At 41.5% G+C, this 15,536-nt stretch overlaps 1 protein-coding gene across 7 annotated transcripts in view; it reads left to right on the top strand.

Moving 5' to 3' along the window:
- Positions 1 to 15,536, top strand: part of ccdc88ab (coiled-coil and HOOK domain protein 88ab) — a 67,486-nt gene that overhangs the window by 37,878 nt on the left and 14,072 nt on the right. For 5 of the 7 annotated variants that reach the window (XM_086258995.1, XM_086258993.1, XM_086258997.1 and 2 more), the window contains exons 9-30: positions 3,096 to 3,177; positions 3,715 to 3,873; positions 4,294 to 4,440; positions 4,539 to 4,683; positions 5,267 to 5,445; positions 6,408 to 6,545; positions 7,644 to 7,827; positions 7,985 to 8,115; positions 8,300 to 8,593; positions 8,884 to 9,066; positions 9,520 to 9,798; positions 10,048 to 10,172; positions 10,413 to 10,551; positions 11,134 to 11,310; positions 11,397 to 11,558; positions 12,816 to 13,093; positions 13,258 to 13,401; positions 13,523 to 13,709; positions 13,832 to 13,977; positions 14,113 to 14,205; positions 14,536 to 14,735; positions 15,039 to 15,086. In XM_086258995.1, coding sequence (XP_086115121.1) covers positions 3,096 to 3,177; positions 3,715 to 3,873; positions 4,294 to 4,440; positions 4,539 to 4,683; positions 5,267 to 5,445; positions 6,408 to 6,545; positions 7,644 to 7,827; positions 7,985 to 8,115; positions 8,300 to 8,593; positions 8,884 to 9,066; positions 9,520 to 9,798; positions 10,048 to 10,172; positions 10,413 to 10,551; positions 11,134 to 11,310; positions 11,397 to 11,558; positions 12,816 to 13,093; positions 13,258 to 13,401; positions 13,523 to 13,709; positions 13,832 to 13,977; positions 14,113 to 14,205; positions 14,536 to 14,735; positions 15,039 to 15,086 — 3,620 coding nt within the window. The remainder of the gene's footprint in view (positions 1 to 3,095; positions 3,178 to 3,714; positions 3,874 to 4,293; positions 4,441 to 4,538; positions 4,684 to 5,266; positions 5,446 to 6,407; positions 6,546 to 7,643; positions 7,828 to 7,984; positions 8,116 to 8,299; positions 8,594 to 8,883; positions 9,067 to 9,519; positions 9,799 to 10,047; positions 10,173 to 10,412; positions 10,552 to 11,133; positions 11,311 to 11,396; positions 11,559 to 12,815; positions 13,094 to 13,257; positions 13,402 to 13,522; positions 13,710 to 13,831; positions 13,978 to 14,112; positions 14,206 to 14,535; positions 14,736 to 15,038; positions 15,087 to 15,536) is intronic. The other 2 variants (XM_086258994.1, XM_086258992.1) reach the window with 1 other exon arrangement.

Here is a 15,536-nt window from a genome sequence, read left to right as displayed (position 1 = left end):
AAGGCAATATTTGCTAATGTGCTACGTCATGGATTAGCCTCATTCTCAGTTTTAACTGTCGACTCCAGTTTAAACAGGTTGTTGATTAGTCAAAAGGGTAGATTCCTGTTTGTCGAAGGATGCGTTGTTTTGTTTCCTTTGTTTAAACGAAATGTTTGTATGAGGCCTAACTAAAGGACTAAATTATGGTTCTTCAACAATTGATTGTATCTTAGATTGAGGTGCCGATCAGCCACTTCCTTGTCACATTAAAAACATCTCACCTTGAATGATCTTAAACTAATTTGTCTTAGTTCTTGTGCGGGAATGGGTCGCCATCAATCACTGTAGGCGTTTCGCTTATCTTTCCTTCCTTGACCCACATTTATAATCTCTTCAGTTAACTTAAAAAGGGGCACAATACAACAAGAGCAAGATTTATTTTGTTTGTTGGTTGCTATAGTGTTGCTATAGTGCTGCTGTGTCTGTGATAGAAAGGTTATTGCCATGTGATGAGCTGTGACAAGGAACAAAAAGGTCCGTCTGTCCATTCTGATGTAGTCTGGTCACATGATTTCTGTGCCGTCTTTAAGGGAGAGGAAGATTGTTTGTTGTGTCTATGGATGCAGGCACATACACAGACAGTGTCTCTCCATATAAGTGTGTGTGTGTCTGCTTTTTGTGTCTGAAGGAGACCAGGTCAGAGCTGGGGGGTATGTTTCACTGTTTCCACAGTGGTCTGTTTTTGTTCATTTTTTTGTGCTATTTCCACTTATCTGCCCCCAAAAGCTTATTAGTTTTAATATAGAGGTATTACAGCTTCACCTAGATATATAAATTTGGACTGTTCTAGAATCATATAGATAGAAATATTGAAAAGTAATATTTTGTTACATTTTGGGATCTAAATGATATAGATTGATTGAAAAGCACAACAAATCTTTCAACATAACCATATTTGGTGTCCTAACTTTTCATTTTAAAGCTGTATTTTTATTGAGAATGCTTTTGTTTGTTCTTAGACAAGAGTATACTTCTTTTTTATATGACAAAGAATTAAAGCTATGAAAATAACACCAGACTAACAGATGGAGGACATTTAGATATTTGTTAGACTAAGAATAAAGGTTTCTTTGTTTCTTGGCTTCTTGAATATGGCAACTAACACAACTGTTTGTCTGTGCATGCATGGCGTGTTAAACCAGTCAAATAAGCACCAGACTGCGATGCATTCACAATGAGAGTCCAAAACTATCTCCGTGGGTGGTGTTGACAGGTGTTTGATTTTTGGCAGGGAGTTAATTGATGAAATGAAAACAGAATAACGTGAACCTTGGAAGAAAGAAGGTGAACGAGAATGCCTGAATTAAAGGATGCTTTTTATTATTCAGATGGACAGAGACTCCAGAGAGCAGTAATCAAATAGTCCATCAAATGTTCAGTGGAGCGGATTCATGCAAACACATGCACACAGAGAGCAGCATCTCAGGAATGCAGTTATTTTCCTTCAAAGCTACCCTCTGTGGAAGGAGCTGGGAGAATTTGCAACACAGACAGCAAATGTCAGGCTGCCCTACTTCACTGTCATTGAAATAAATGTTACAGAACAGTCTTGGATAGTAGATCGACCCAACTGTTGATGCGAAAAAAGAGTAATGAATTGAATTCTGTAGTTTCCATCCCAGTTTTTATGTCACTCTTTTTATTTTTTGGCTCCAAAGTGCACCAGGGGTTTTAGTCTCAGGGAAAGATTGACATGCAATCTCTTGAACTCTGTTTTTCATTTGTCTGTGACTGTTTTCCTTTGGCTGTTATTCAAAATGTGCTGTCAAGCAGAATCGGTTTGTTTATTACTCACCAAATTTAGGGCAAGACGCAGGAAAGACGCTCCTGACAGCTACAGGTCATACACACCAGGCACGATAGGATATTTTTATGCGTCTGTCCCAGTAACGGCACAACTGAAAACCTAATTTTGGGTTATTCTTCCCTTTCTCATGGACACAACGTTACAAGAATGCCTGGGAGGCATTTCCTAAAATGTGGCACAGTCATACATTGGACTGAATACCTAACTGATTCATATTACTCACTATGACACATGTCACACAAAGATTTAAGAGCATCAAAAGATTTGTATTTTTTATTTTTTTTTTAAAGACTACATAACTGCTGATTGCAAAGAAGCTTCTCAGACAAAAACAATCAAAGCTGGAATTTGAGCATAACTAGCACGTGAAACAGATCGGGGCCTTCAAGTAGCTGACGGTGGTTTTAAGAGATCTAACTGCTGAAACTCGGTTTACATTCCTGCTGCCTGTTGCTGAATACTTATAACTTCTTGAAGCTTCTCAAATTACGTAAACTAAAGGGTATCAAACATAATCCAAGATCAGCCCGGCAAAGGCTGCAGTCCGATAGCCAGCGTTGAAAATTAAAACAGGGCACAAATTTTGGACTTTTAACTGTATTTTCATATTATTTTACAACTCTTCCTACTGATGAAGAGCTCTCCCATGGCCCTTCATAGGACACCAAAAACATTTTTTGGGGTTAAACCTTTTCTGTGAATTAACAGACTTCCTGTTTTAATAATTACACGACAGTATGGGCAAATAGCTTCTAGAACTTTATGTGTAAAGTCATGCTTTCTTTCATTCACTACAGCAGCATTTCTTTATCATGTAGAAAAACTGGAACTTAGTGTTGTATTAACTTAGGTGTTTCAGGTATTAAATGTGTAGTTAAACTTCTTTACACTGACACAGAGGGAGTTTTACTGATCCAACCCACTTAAGATCAAAGTAGGCTGCATGTGGCCCACGATATAAAAGAAGTTTGACATTCTGTCTACCTACTGAAACTACTTTTCTGATCATTTATTTTGTTCATATATTCATTTCTGTGCTCCACCTGTAAATGATTAACTGTAGCTGAAAGCTTTGAAGTCGAAACAGCCCTAAGGGAATGTTCTTGTGCATCCCGAGAACTGATATACATAGGAATCCACACTTAAAAACAAAAAGTACAAAAACCCTTTGGCATGGGATTTTTCAGTGTAAAGCTTAATGTTTCTAACCTTTTTCCCATTGCTAACCTTTCTCATTTGTTTGCAGAGAGGAGAAGAGTGAGCAGCTTTTGGACACCAGGCAGGAGCTTGAGAACATGGAGGTCGAGCTCAAGAGACTTCAGCAAGAGGTAACGTCTCCACTGACGTCCATGCTTGTGCACCTACATGCACACAAACACACAAACATTCATGTGACTACATGTCCCCTCCACCTGCTCCTTGTGCCTCTAAGTCCTCTGTTTGTGCAGCTCTGCCAGGATTTAATCAGTCAGCAGGTGACTTAGCTCATTACAGGCTATTGGAGCTATCTTTAGTGAAGCAGCAGCCTCACATGGCTTTTGATAGGGAGTGGGCGACAGGCTGACTGGTGAACTGCAGTAAACAAGGTGCATGAGGGTAATTCTTGTGGTTCCAGAGGTGTTTGTGGGGCGAGTTCATTCTGGCCTGATCTGTTTATGTAGCAGAAGAAACTTGCTAAAGTTGCTAATAGCTTATATTTTTACAAGATTCCAGATTCACTGAGTGTTGTTGTTGTTGTTGTTGTTTTTTTTCTTTAATGCATGTTTTGGTTGTTTGCATCTTTGTCCATGAAATTCTTTGTCAGTTGCTCTTTGTTTCATGAATCCACATTATCATGCTGTACATTTGTTTGCCAACTCCCTCAGAGCTATCAGCTGCTGTCAGATGCTCGGTCGGCTCGGGCCTATCGTGACGAGCTGGATTCGCTCCGAGAGAAAGCGATACGCGTGGACAAGCTGGAGAGCGAGCTGAGCCGATACAAGGAGAGACTTCATGACATCGAGTTTTACAAGGCCAGAGTTGAGGTACAGGGCTGCACATACAGATCAAACATGATCTCGTAGCCAAATATTAATAACTCTAGTTTATGTTGGCAGTGTTGTGATATTATGCAACCAGTATGAGACCCATCTTATTATCTATACTGCAATATCTGTGTTCACTGCAAACTGCTAGTTTTTAAAAAATAAGTATTGATGTTTGAATTAGAAATTGAACTATTGTTAGTGCTCTCTTGAATAAAAACTATAAATCTAACAGAAAACACTTTTCTAGATGAATATTTTGTGCCATTCACATATATAAAGATTCATGCATATGTAAAACTGTGTAAGCCCAGTCTATGCAATATATTAATTTAAATCTTACGTTTTTGTTTAAAGAGAGCACATGTCCAAGTTGTAGTTTTGTTGTTCACCTTTTATTACCTGCTGGCTTTTCTGTAGGAGCTGAAGGAGGACAACCAGATTCTGCTGGAGACTAAGACGATGCTGGAGGAGCAGCTAGATGCTAGCAGGACCCGGTCCGACAAATTACATCTCCTGGAGAAGGAGAATCTACAGATCAAATCAAAGATCCACGACCTGGAGATGGTATGATGATACGTTTTTTAATTCGGTGTTTCAGTATCGGTACTATTTGGAAAGTACAAATAGTGATGAAAACTTTTGTTATATCCCCAATGACCCAGGAGCGGGACATGGACCGTAAGCGAATGAAGGAGCTGTTAGAGGAGAACCTTGTGCTTGAGATGGCCCAGAAACAGAGCATGGATGAATCCCTGCACCTTGGATGGGAGCTGGAACAATTATCAAAGACACCAGAGCTAACAGAAGGTTAGAGGAGAGCCACGGAGTTGAAAAGTCGAAAAATAGCATGTTGAGTTAAAATGCTGCTGACAGTCACCTGAGTTCACCAAGATTAAGGGTTCAGATGGCCCGACAGATCAGACTGTGGTCATTGGCTCTTAATCCTGGTGTCTTCTCTATGGCCCTTGTGCATTTGTCAGCTTCCACTGGGTTTTCTTTCCACTTGGTTAAGACCTGTAAGTAATATTCAAGCGCTCCTGAAAGATCAGCAGTGCGTTTGGATTATAAGAGTGGTTAAGAGGTTTAACAAGACAGGGATCTGGATAAAGACTTTGTGTGGGAGTTTGTTTGTTAAAATGGCACTTTAAAGGCTTTAAGACCTGTAAAGTTATACCATAGTGCAGGGGTGGGCAATCTCAGTCCACGAGGGCCGGTGCCCCTGCAGGTTTTAGATGTCCTCGAATCAACACAGCTGATTTAAATGGCTAAATTAGCTCCTCAACATGTACTGAAGTTCTCCAGAGGCCTGGTAACGAACTAATCAAAAATCAAAACAGAATTCTTTGGATTTAGTTGTTAACATTTGCTATTTGTAATCCATATTTTTCAGCCCCTCAGAAGTCTCTGGGGGAGGAGGTGAATGAGCTAACGTCAAGCCGTCTGCTAAAGCTGGAGAAAGACAACCAGACCCTGCTGAAGACGGTTGAGGAACTCAGAGCAGCGGCCAGTCAGGACACTGTGACAAAACTGGTCAAAGCTAACCAGGAAAACCAGAAGCTGAGCAAGAAAGTAAGAATTGACGTCATATTTTATTATTGTTCTCTCTGGGAACTAGCTGAAAGTAAATTCCTGTTTTCTGTTTGGATTAAACATATCTGATGTTTGTCGAATGACTCAAAGTTACGCAGACAACTATGCTTCCGATTATGTTATTCGAAGGAGAAATGCCTGCCTGTACCCCAAGTCCTCCCCAATAAAAACTGGATATATAGTTTCACATGTAGGTCTTGTTCACTGTTCATTTCTATGACTGAAATAAAGTGGGTATTCTGTGTGTGTTCTAGTATAGATTTGCAGCTCTACATCGTTTTTTGAGGCTAAAATTTATGTCCTTTATCAGATTAGCATATTGCACCAAGTTCCTCTAAAATATATCATCCTGGTACTTGACTCTAGACCTTTTCCCTCAGTAGGAAATGGACAGAAAGGAGGAGAGAGGGTATAGAAAGGGGTGGATGGGAGGTTGAAAGCAAACCTATAAATCCGGGGAGCCCTGCATTGCCTTTTCTTTTCCAGTGTTTGACACACCAGTGCCCCTTGCTAAGAGAAGTCTCTCAGCTATTTTCAGAAACATAAGCCTCTCTCTGTGGCCGTTGAATAAAAGGCTTGAAATTGTGTTCGTCTCTCACAAAGAGAAAATTCAGAGTTAGATTTCTGAGTGGCTTGAGGAGCCAGAGCACATTAAAATGTGAATGCAGCTGCTGGAAGAGTCGAGCCACAGTAATATTTACTTTTAATGTGTGAACAGCTGCTTCTATGTGTCTCTCTGCAGATTAGTGACAGAATGAGGTGACGTATTCAGCATTTGTTACAGATTAATAACTGCATTGCCATCTTTGTGACTATGATATGTCGTCCACACAATTGATGCTGCAAGACCATCTCCTGTGCATCTTTTTCTTATTCTGTAACAGAATAAGAAAAACTCCCAAGAACAAAAATCGCAAACTTGCTTTAATTATTGTTTGCAGTTGGAGTCGTTGGAGAGCGAACTGACAGCAGACAGAGAGTCGCTCCGCAGTGCCGAATCTCTCAGTACTGACCTGATGAAGGAGAAGGCTTTGCTGGAGAAGACTCTGGAAACCCTCAGAGAAAACTCAGAGAGACAGGTACGCACACGCTTACAGGAAATGACACGTCATCAGTAAAAAATAATATGCACAATTTTTAGAAGTCAGTAATCCAAATATATTTTGGAGTGGTCACATCCTACTCAGTTGTGAATGTGCCTAAAATATCAAAAATATATTTTTCTAAAAAATAATAACCTGGAGTGGAAAGTTTTTGGTAAAAAGCTAATTAGCTTTGGAAAGCTAGCCCTGACTTTGATTTAAATCTCTCCCCTTGCGCCTCTTTTCAAGAATGATACTTCACTGACTGATTTAGAGAGCAGCTTTTCTGAAAACCAATTGCGTAATATTTTTGTGCCTTTAAAATGTAATTAACATTCCAGTTTATTGGACAGTCTCAGACACATTAATACAAATGGGGCTCTGACATAGACGCTGTGCTCTCCACAAAACCGTTACTGACTCTCATTCCTGGAAATTTCATTAAAACAACACGACTACTACACGGCTGTGTAATTTACTGAAGTCTCTAGTTTTCTTGAAAGCAATCTTTGTGTAATTGATTTGCGTTTGGCTCCAAAAAACTGTTTAGTGGAAAATCCACTAATGTTTTATTGACTGAACAGATTTCTGGCACTCTGTCGCCCAGATGCACTAGCTCGCTGCCCGTCTGCAGGGACTTTGCAGCCGTTAGACCTAAATCTGACACCTTTGATTAGTTTAAGTGTCTGATTTGTAAAATCCGGCCTTGATTAGCTACACAGAGAGAACACTGGGATTACTGCAGCAAAATCTATGCACTTGGCTGGGAACATAATGAGATGTGGCTAATGTGATGTTCCAAAATACATGAACAGCTTTGCATACTCCTAATAAGTTTCTGGGTTTTTTTTTGCTTTTTTTTTTGCTTTTTTTTTTAACACATCATTAGTTTTCTTTCTTGATGTCAATTGAATTTTAATGAGTTTATCTAACTAGACTAAAAGAAACTAAATGAAAGTCTTTCTCCAGCACTGGCTCATGCAGCCAAGCTAGTTGTTGCAAAAATGGTCACTAAGCATAGAATTCACCCAAAAGTAAATAATTTATCTTAAAGTTGTCTGTTAGCCTTCAATAAAACTGATATGTGCTCTCCAGATGAAGGGTCTCGAACAGGAGAACAAGCACCTGAGCCAAACCGTGTCGTCTCTGCGTCAGCGCTGCCAGGTGGGTGCCGAGGCCCGGGTCAAGGATGTGGAAAAAGAGAACCGCATTCTCCACGAGTCGATCTGTGAGACAACTGCCAAACTAAATAAGATGGAGTTTGAAAGGAAACAGCTGCGTAAGTGACATGTTTATTATTTTTTATGGTTCATTACAGCAAGTTAGTAATGGTAGGTTTTTTGTTTGTTTTTTTTTTCCCCCCTCATCTTTCCTCATGTGCTATAAAAATGTTATGGATAAACATTCTAGTTGTTGTTAAACATCTATTTTTGCAGGCAAAGAGCTTGAAGTTATGAAGGAGAAAGGAGAGAGAGCAGAAGAGCTGGAAATTCAGATACAGAAGTTGGAAAGGGAAAACGAGAGCCTGCAGAAGAAAGTTGCCAGTCTTGGAATCACCTGTGAAAAGGTCAGGTGCATTTTGTGACAGTGTCTGCAAGTTTTCATCCTCTTATCTCACATTCAGATATTTTTTTTTTTTTTTTTTTTTTTTTTTTTTTTTTTTTGGAAGCAATTGTTGGAGTAAGATGAAAAGAATTTGGTGGTATTGCCAAATGCTTTGCTTCTCATCTTTGTTTCCTGTGTGTGTTTAGGTGGCTTCTTTGGAGAAGGAGAATAGTGAGCTTGAGGCAGAAGGCCGCCGCCTCAAGAAGAAGCTGGACACCCTGAAAAACATGGCCTTCCAGCTGGAGGCTTTGGAAAAAGAAAACACTCAACTGGAGCAGGAGAACCTGGAGCTTCGACGCTCAGCTGAGAGTCTCCGCTCGGCGGGGGCTAAGGCTGCTCAGCTGGAGGCCGAGAACAGGGAGCTGGAGAGCGAGAAGAGCCAACTGAAACGCAGTCTGGAGCTGCTCAAAGCCTCGTCTAAGAAGACTGAGAGATTAGAGGTAATACAGGTCATACAGCGGGTACATATGTGATTGAAGAGCAGTGAGATGTAACTGTGGGAATAAATTTCTTTGAGAAATAAAGCAGATATATGCAAATGACGATTAGTGGCCATCTCGGCACAAACGAAGATGATGTTTATTTAAGAATGTGAAGAATCCGTTTTAGTTTTGTAATTTATTATCACTGAATGCTGTTACAGGGGATCTGACATATAGTTGTCTTCAGGGAGAAGCACAACTAGTTCATAGATGATTTGAATTTCCTAATCTGGCTATTCCTCTCCCAGGTGAGCTACCAGGGCCTAGATACTGAGAACCAGCGCCTGCAGAAGGCTTTAGAGAACAGCAGCAAGAAGATCCAGCAGTTGGAGGCAGAGCTGCAAGAGGTGGAGTCTGAGAATCAGTCCCTCCAGCGTAACCTGGAGGAGCTCAAGATCTCCAGTAAACGTCTCGAGCAGCTGGAGCAGGAGGTAGGTAATGCTTAAATGTGGAAATGGACTGAAAATGAAAGAATTAAAGGTATTTTGAGGAACTTGCAGTTATTTGTCCAGCTCAAATATATGGCAACTAGTGGGACAGCTTTAGGCGTCTGTTACTTTTGTTGGCATTGATTAATGGGGTCAGTCACACTGGCTCAAAAAATGTAGTTTCAGCAGACTGAATTCTCCTAAATAAATCAAAAAAGTGAAAAATGATCTGGTGCTTAAGGAGCATTGTACTGCCGCTCTGATTCTTTTTAGTTTATTTTGAAATTATAGCGCGATTCCCAGCTGAGTTGGATTAACCCAGATTATTTGTCGTATACATTTTTGGCCTTTTGAGGAAATCTTTGTCCAAGTTCAGCCAAACAAGGCATATAGACAAAGAGTAATCCTAAATCATATTTAACAATCTGCTCTCCATTACATTCGTTTCTCCTCCAGAACAAGGCTCTGGAGTTGGAAAGCTCCCAGCTAGAGAAAGACAAAAAGCTCCTGGAAAAGGAGAACAAGCGACTGAGGCAGCAGGCTGAGATCCGCGACTCAAAGCTGGATGATAGCAACCAGCGCATCACTACCCTGGAGAAGGAAAATCGGACAATGGGCAAGGAGATGATCTTTTTCAGGGACTCCTGTACGAGAGTCAAGGACCTGGAAAGGGAGAAAAAGGAGCTGGTCAAACAGGCCACGATCGATAAGAAGACCCTTGTCACGCTCAGAGAGGTAAAAATAGCTGTTAGACTATCAGACATCTGCAAATATTATCTCAAAACATATTAAACCTCTTGATTTATATATTGTAGAGGCCATTCATTGTGTATTGAAACAAATATTGATAAAATTAAGAATTTGTGATTAAAAATTTGTTTTTATATCCCTTTTAATAAACCTTGCAACCAATTTGATTGGGTTATTTTTAATAATATGTCTGTTGCTAATATGGAATTCAAAAGCATGTAATTGTGTGTTTAGGAGCTTGTGAGTGAGAAGCTGCGGACTCAGCAGATGACCAATGATCTTGAGAAACTGACCCATGAGTTGGAAAAGATTGGACTGAACAAAGAGAGGCTCCTGCATGACGAGAGCTCAGACGACAGGTGAATATTATATCTGCACACAAAAGCTAAACCATCCTCAGATTCAGCTCGTATGAGAAGCCTGTCAGCTTGCTTGGAATCAGAATTATTACAAAGCACAATCACTAAAGTTAAGGCTTAAAATGAATCAAGTCTGGTGAGGTGTAAATGACATGCTTTGATTTTAAACAGCGTTTCTTTCACAAACTCACTTTGCAAAAACAAACACTCGTCTGGACTGACCTGAACCTTTATCGTCAGGTTTAAGCTCCTGGAAACCAAACTGGAGTCGACCCTGAAATCAACTCTGGAGATCAAAGAGGAGAAAATTGCTGCACTTGAGGCAAGACTGCAGGAGTCCTCCAACCTTAACCAGCAGCTTCGCCAGGAGCTGAAAACGGTTTGTAACACAACCAATGAATTTTTTAAAAATATGGATTTGTATCTGTGAGTCTGCCGTCTTCTGCTTATCTAAAGTGGAGTTGTGCTGGCAGCAGGTTGACGAGACTATTCTTGAGGCCTCCCATCTGGCATCCTAACTAGATGCCTGAACCATGTCAACTGGCTCCTTTTTTTAAAAAAATACTTTAATATAAAACTTGTTCATTTACAGATGTTTAGCATTGCCACATTAAAGAAAACCCCATTATTAAAAACTTGAATATGCTTGCTTGTCCACTTGAGATCAGCGTGTCCCAGCATCTTTCTCGTACACTCAAACGCTAGAAACAATGAAAACATCGAAGACTTGTCAAGGCCGATGCATTATTTATTTTATCCACTCTTCGTTTCTGTCTGCACTTTATCTATTTATAAGGGCTGATGTGCTATAGGAGATGTCTGCTTTCCTTCAGGGAGGTGTTTGTATTTTGAACCTGCTGACACAAATCTAATCCAAAGCTGTGAAAAAACATGAGCCATGAACAGGCGGTCGCAGGAATTGAAATGTTTAATTTTGTTGACTTACTATTTTCATCCCCAGGTGAAGAAAAACTACGAGGCGCTCCGGCAGAGAGAGGAGGAGGAGAGGATGGTGCAGAGCTCGCCCCCTAAAGTGGGGGAAGACCCTCAGGCTGTCAGTAAATGGGAGAAAGAAAGCCATGAAGCAACCAGAGAACTGCTGAAAGTCAAAGACAGACTCATTGAAGTGGAGAGGAATGTAAGTTTAGATACTGTCAGGAATGAATTATGTTGTGAATTTTGGTTCTATATTTTCCTGTCTAATATCATGTGTCGTCTTCCCAGAATGCTACTCTGCAGGCTGAGAAGGTGGCCCTGAGGAGCCAACTCAAACAACTGGAAACCCAAAACTCCAACCTGCAGGCTCAGATAGTGGCTGTGCAGAGGCAGACGGCCTCTTTACAGGAGAACAATACAACGCTACAGACGCAGAATGCCAAACTACAGGTAATCCCGTCACACCTCTCACAGCTTGGTGTGTGTTTATGGGGAATTTTTCACACTTCTTCCAGAAGCGCATTTGTGAAGTCAGAGAATGATACATGTTGGAACAGGATGGGGCCGTCCCCAAACTGTTACCTCAAAGTTAGGAGGATGAAATTGTCCAAAAAGTCTTTGTATGCTGAAACGTTAAGAGTTTCTTTCACTGAAACTAAAGGGCTGGGCCCAGCTCCCAAAGAACAGCCCTACACCAAAATCCCGCATCACCCAAACTTTATACTTGTCTCAGTGCAGTCAGGCAAGTACCGTTCTTCTGGCAACCGCCAAACTCATCCATCGGATTGCCAGACTGAGAATCGTGATTCATCACTCCTGAGAACACGCCTGCACTGCTCTATAGTCCAATGGTGGAGTGCTTTGCACCACTGCATCCAACCATTTTTTCTGTCTGGTGAAGTAAGGCTTGAATGCAGCTGCTATGCCATTAAAACCCTTTCCATGAAGCTCTCTACTCAGTTCTTGAGAACAGAGAGTTTGGGTTCTGTAGCAATTGACTTTGCAGAAAGCTGGCAACCATGCATATAGTAGGCAACAGAGCTTTGTTAGCCGTTCTGACTTGGATGGCACTGCATCGTGCCTTTATAGCCTCCACTGTGTACTGCCCTGTTTGCACTGTTGCCTTGCCCGGCTGCTTAGCTCTCTGCTCTGGATTTACACTTGTCCTCCCTGTTTGGCAGTAATTCAAACCCTTCTTAAGGGTGGAGGGATTTACACAGTAGCTATTTCTGTTTGCATGTGTTGCTTTGAATTGGGCACTGTTTGAGGACATTTGTATGTGGGGTGGGCTAGAGGTAGTTAAGAGTTTTTTTTTAAAAAAGGTAGAAATTGTAGCAACAACAGGTGTGTGTGTGTGTGTGTGTGTGTGTGTGTGTGTGTGTGTGTGTGTGTGTGTTCTCATAGTGTGAATAAACACAGTAGTCATGTCTGTAGAGGGATTTGAGAACTGGGTGCTGCTGTGATCATAAAGGAAAACATGTAAAGAAACAGCTTTCATGCTGATGTTTTGTAGTATTTTGAAGCAGGAGAGCAGGTTGAGGGAAGAGTGCCCCCTACAGACCAAAGCCCCATCAGCTACTGCTTCCAAGTTCTTTGATGTTTGATTTAAGGGGCTTAATGCTGTTCTTATTCACACGCCACACATCACTCTTATCACCTCTTTGCGTAATATGTCCTTTTCTCCCTCTGCCTTTGTCCTCTTTTTAGGTGGAAAACTCAACTCTGAGCTCACAGAGCGCATCCCTGATGGCCCAGAACGCCCAGCTGCAGACCCAGCAGAGCAGTGTGGAAGGAGAGCGTGAAGGAGCGCTGAGGGAGAAAGAGGAGCTGAGAGCTACCTATGAACTGCTGCTGCGCGATCACGAGAAGCTGGCAGCGCTCCACGAGAGGCAGGCAGCCGAATATGAAGCGCTGATCGGCAAGCACGGTGGGCTGAAGACCTCCCACAAGAGCCTGGAACAGCAGCACAGGGACTTGGAGGACAAGTGAGATGTGGTTTAGGAGCTTGGGATGGGCACATGCTCAAGTCTAATTGCAGCTTAAGTCTCATTTGTGACTTTAGTTTGTAGTTTGGCCGCCTTTTGCAAGGAAATATGGTCCTGGACCTAACGACATAAGTGTTAAGGTGTGTGTCTGTTTGCGTATGTAGGTACAAACAGCTCTTGCAGAGAAAGGGGGAGCTGGAGGAGCTGGAGAAGAATCTGAAGGAGCAGCAGGAAAAGATGGCCCTGGAGAATCAGACCCACCAAGCTACAGCTGACCAGTACAAACTGCTCAAAGAGGAAAATGATAGGTCAGCTCAACCTTTTTTCCATAACCTTAAACATTATGCTCACATTAGCACTAATTCATCAAAGGGACTGAATTAAATCAATGAGGCCGTATACCAAGGAGTCGATTTTCTCTCTCCTCAGGTTGAATAGCACCTATCGTCAGCTCTTGAAGGACAATGAAAATCTCCAGCTGGACCATAAAAACCTAAAGAGCCAGTTGAACAGTGCAAAGCTGGACCAAACCAAGCTGGAGGCTGAGTTTTCTAAACTGAAGGAGCAGTACCAGCAGCTGGACATCACCTCCACCAAGCTAACCAACCAGTGTGAGGTAATGAGTCTCTCTTCTCTTCCCTTCAGGTTTTCTCATGGTGTCTACCTTTTTAATGTATCATATTTCAAAACACTGCTTCTAAAGCCAAATATGAATGTATCTGTCTATGTTTGTGTTAGTTGTTGAGCCAGCTGAAGGGAAACTTGGAGGAAGAGAACCGTCACCTGTTGGACCAAATCCAGACTTTGATGTTACAAAATCGCACACTGCTGGAGCAGACCATGGAGAGCAAGGACCTGTTCCACGTAGAGCAAAGACAATACATGTAAAACTCACAAAGAAATATGCCAGAACCATGTATCTGTGTTTGTAAATGCAAATATGCTGCCTTTATGTTTAGAGTGTATGCATTCTTGTCTGCTTTTACTGTGCTTTTATCTTCTCGTCGTCCAACCTTCAGAGATAAGCTGAATGAGCTGAGGAGGCAGAAGGAGAAGTTGGAGGAGAAGATCATGGACCAGTACAAGTTCTATGACCCTTCACCTCCACGCAGGTGCATAATTTGTTTCCTTTAAATGACATAAAATTGAGTCAAATTGGTAAAGTTCTGCATACATGCTGTCTTGTATTTTGAGATGGAAAAGCAGTGCAGCATCAGGAAGGGAGTGCATCAAATATTTATTACCTGCAGAGCATCATACAGCTGTATAGTGAAAAATTTTTTTTCTTAACCCTGATAGTCATTTGGGCTTTTGGCCTAAAATAAAATTTCAAATGCATCTAGCCTTATATATCCTTTATATGATTATGTATTGATTTTTTTAAAATTCTATTTCCTTTTGTTCGTCTGTTATTGAGTGTCTGTCTCATCTCTGCTTTACAGGCGCGGCAACTGGATTACTCTAAAGATGAAGAAGCTGATCAAGCCGAAGAGCCGGGACAGGATCCGGTCTCTCACACTGACTCCATCTCGATCAGAGTTTGGAGACAGTTTTCTGATGTTTCCCCAGGACAGCCAGGACAGCTCATCCATAGGCTCGGGCACCAACTCGCTAGATGACACGCTCTCACACATGAGCAGCAGTGAGTCTGAAAGAACCAAACACACACAAGATTGCACAGTTATAGTTTCAACCATCACTGAAGGAACTTCTTTTAATGTGTTCACAATATTTTTTTGTTACAAAGAGAAGGGAAACTCTTAAAATACTGTTTTGTAGTACACACAGAATTAGTGAAACATTTGCTAACAGCTTTAATTTGATGCTGAACTTTCTTCACTGACACATAATGGCCTACTTTGTGAGTGTGGCTTTGTATGCCTGAGTGACTGAATGGGTCTTCCCTCCTAACTGCTCCTTTGCTTCTTTATATCTCTCTGCAAAGGGAGGAGAGGGCAGCAGTCTCATGCCCAAGTGCAGGGTTCCTCCAATGGTATGCTGCGGATGGGGAGGGTGGGAGGGGTTTGTGACCCGACTGTCACGTCTTTCAGGGCATGTTTTTGTGAGTCCATTGTCCATATCACTCAGCTGTCGTAGACATTACGGCTGAGCTGTGCAGGCTGACTCTTGACCTCAGACCTGGTTAAAGATGCAGAAGCATTTCTTGTGTTTGAAACAAATTGAGGTGCACTCAGTCAGCTGCTACCAATGCTATTAAACTCAATCACTGAAGAATAGTACTATTTTATGTAGTTACTGGCATGTCCACCATTTCTGAAGAAAAGTCGCTTTAACACTTTCGCTTCGTGTCACTGGAGTCATTGTCATTTGCTAAGCTGTAAGATTTAATATCTTGGAATTTGCAGAATAATTTGGACTACATATATGTTGCCAGCATACTCGCTCAAGGTCGAGCTGAATCAAGTGCACCTCATGGTTTAAA

This window comes from Aulonocara sp. 'chitande type north' Nkhata Bay, linkage group LG13, assembly GCF_057382095.1.
Source record: "Aulonocara sp. 'chitande type north' Nkhata Bay isolate Kocher_YH1m ecotype deep benthic linkage group LG13, A_spYH_male_GT1.1, whole genome shotgun sequence".
NCBI lineage: Eukaryota > Metazoa > Chordata > Actinopteri > Cichliformes > Cichlidae > Aulonocara > Aulonocara sp. 'chitande type north' Nkhata Bay.
Note: the sequence above shows the minus strand (reverse complement) of the source record. Positions and strands in the feature narration are given on the sequence as shown.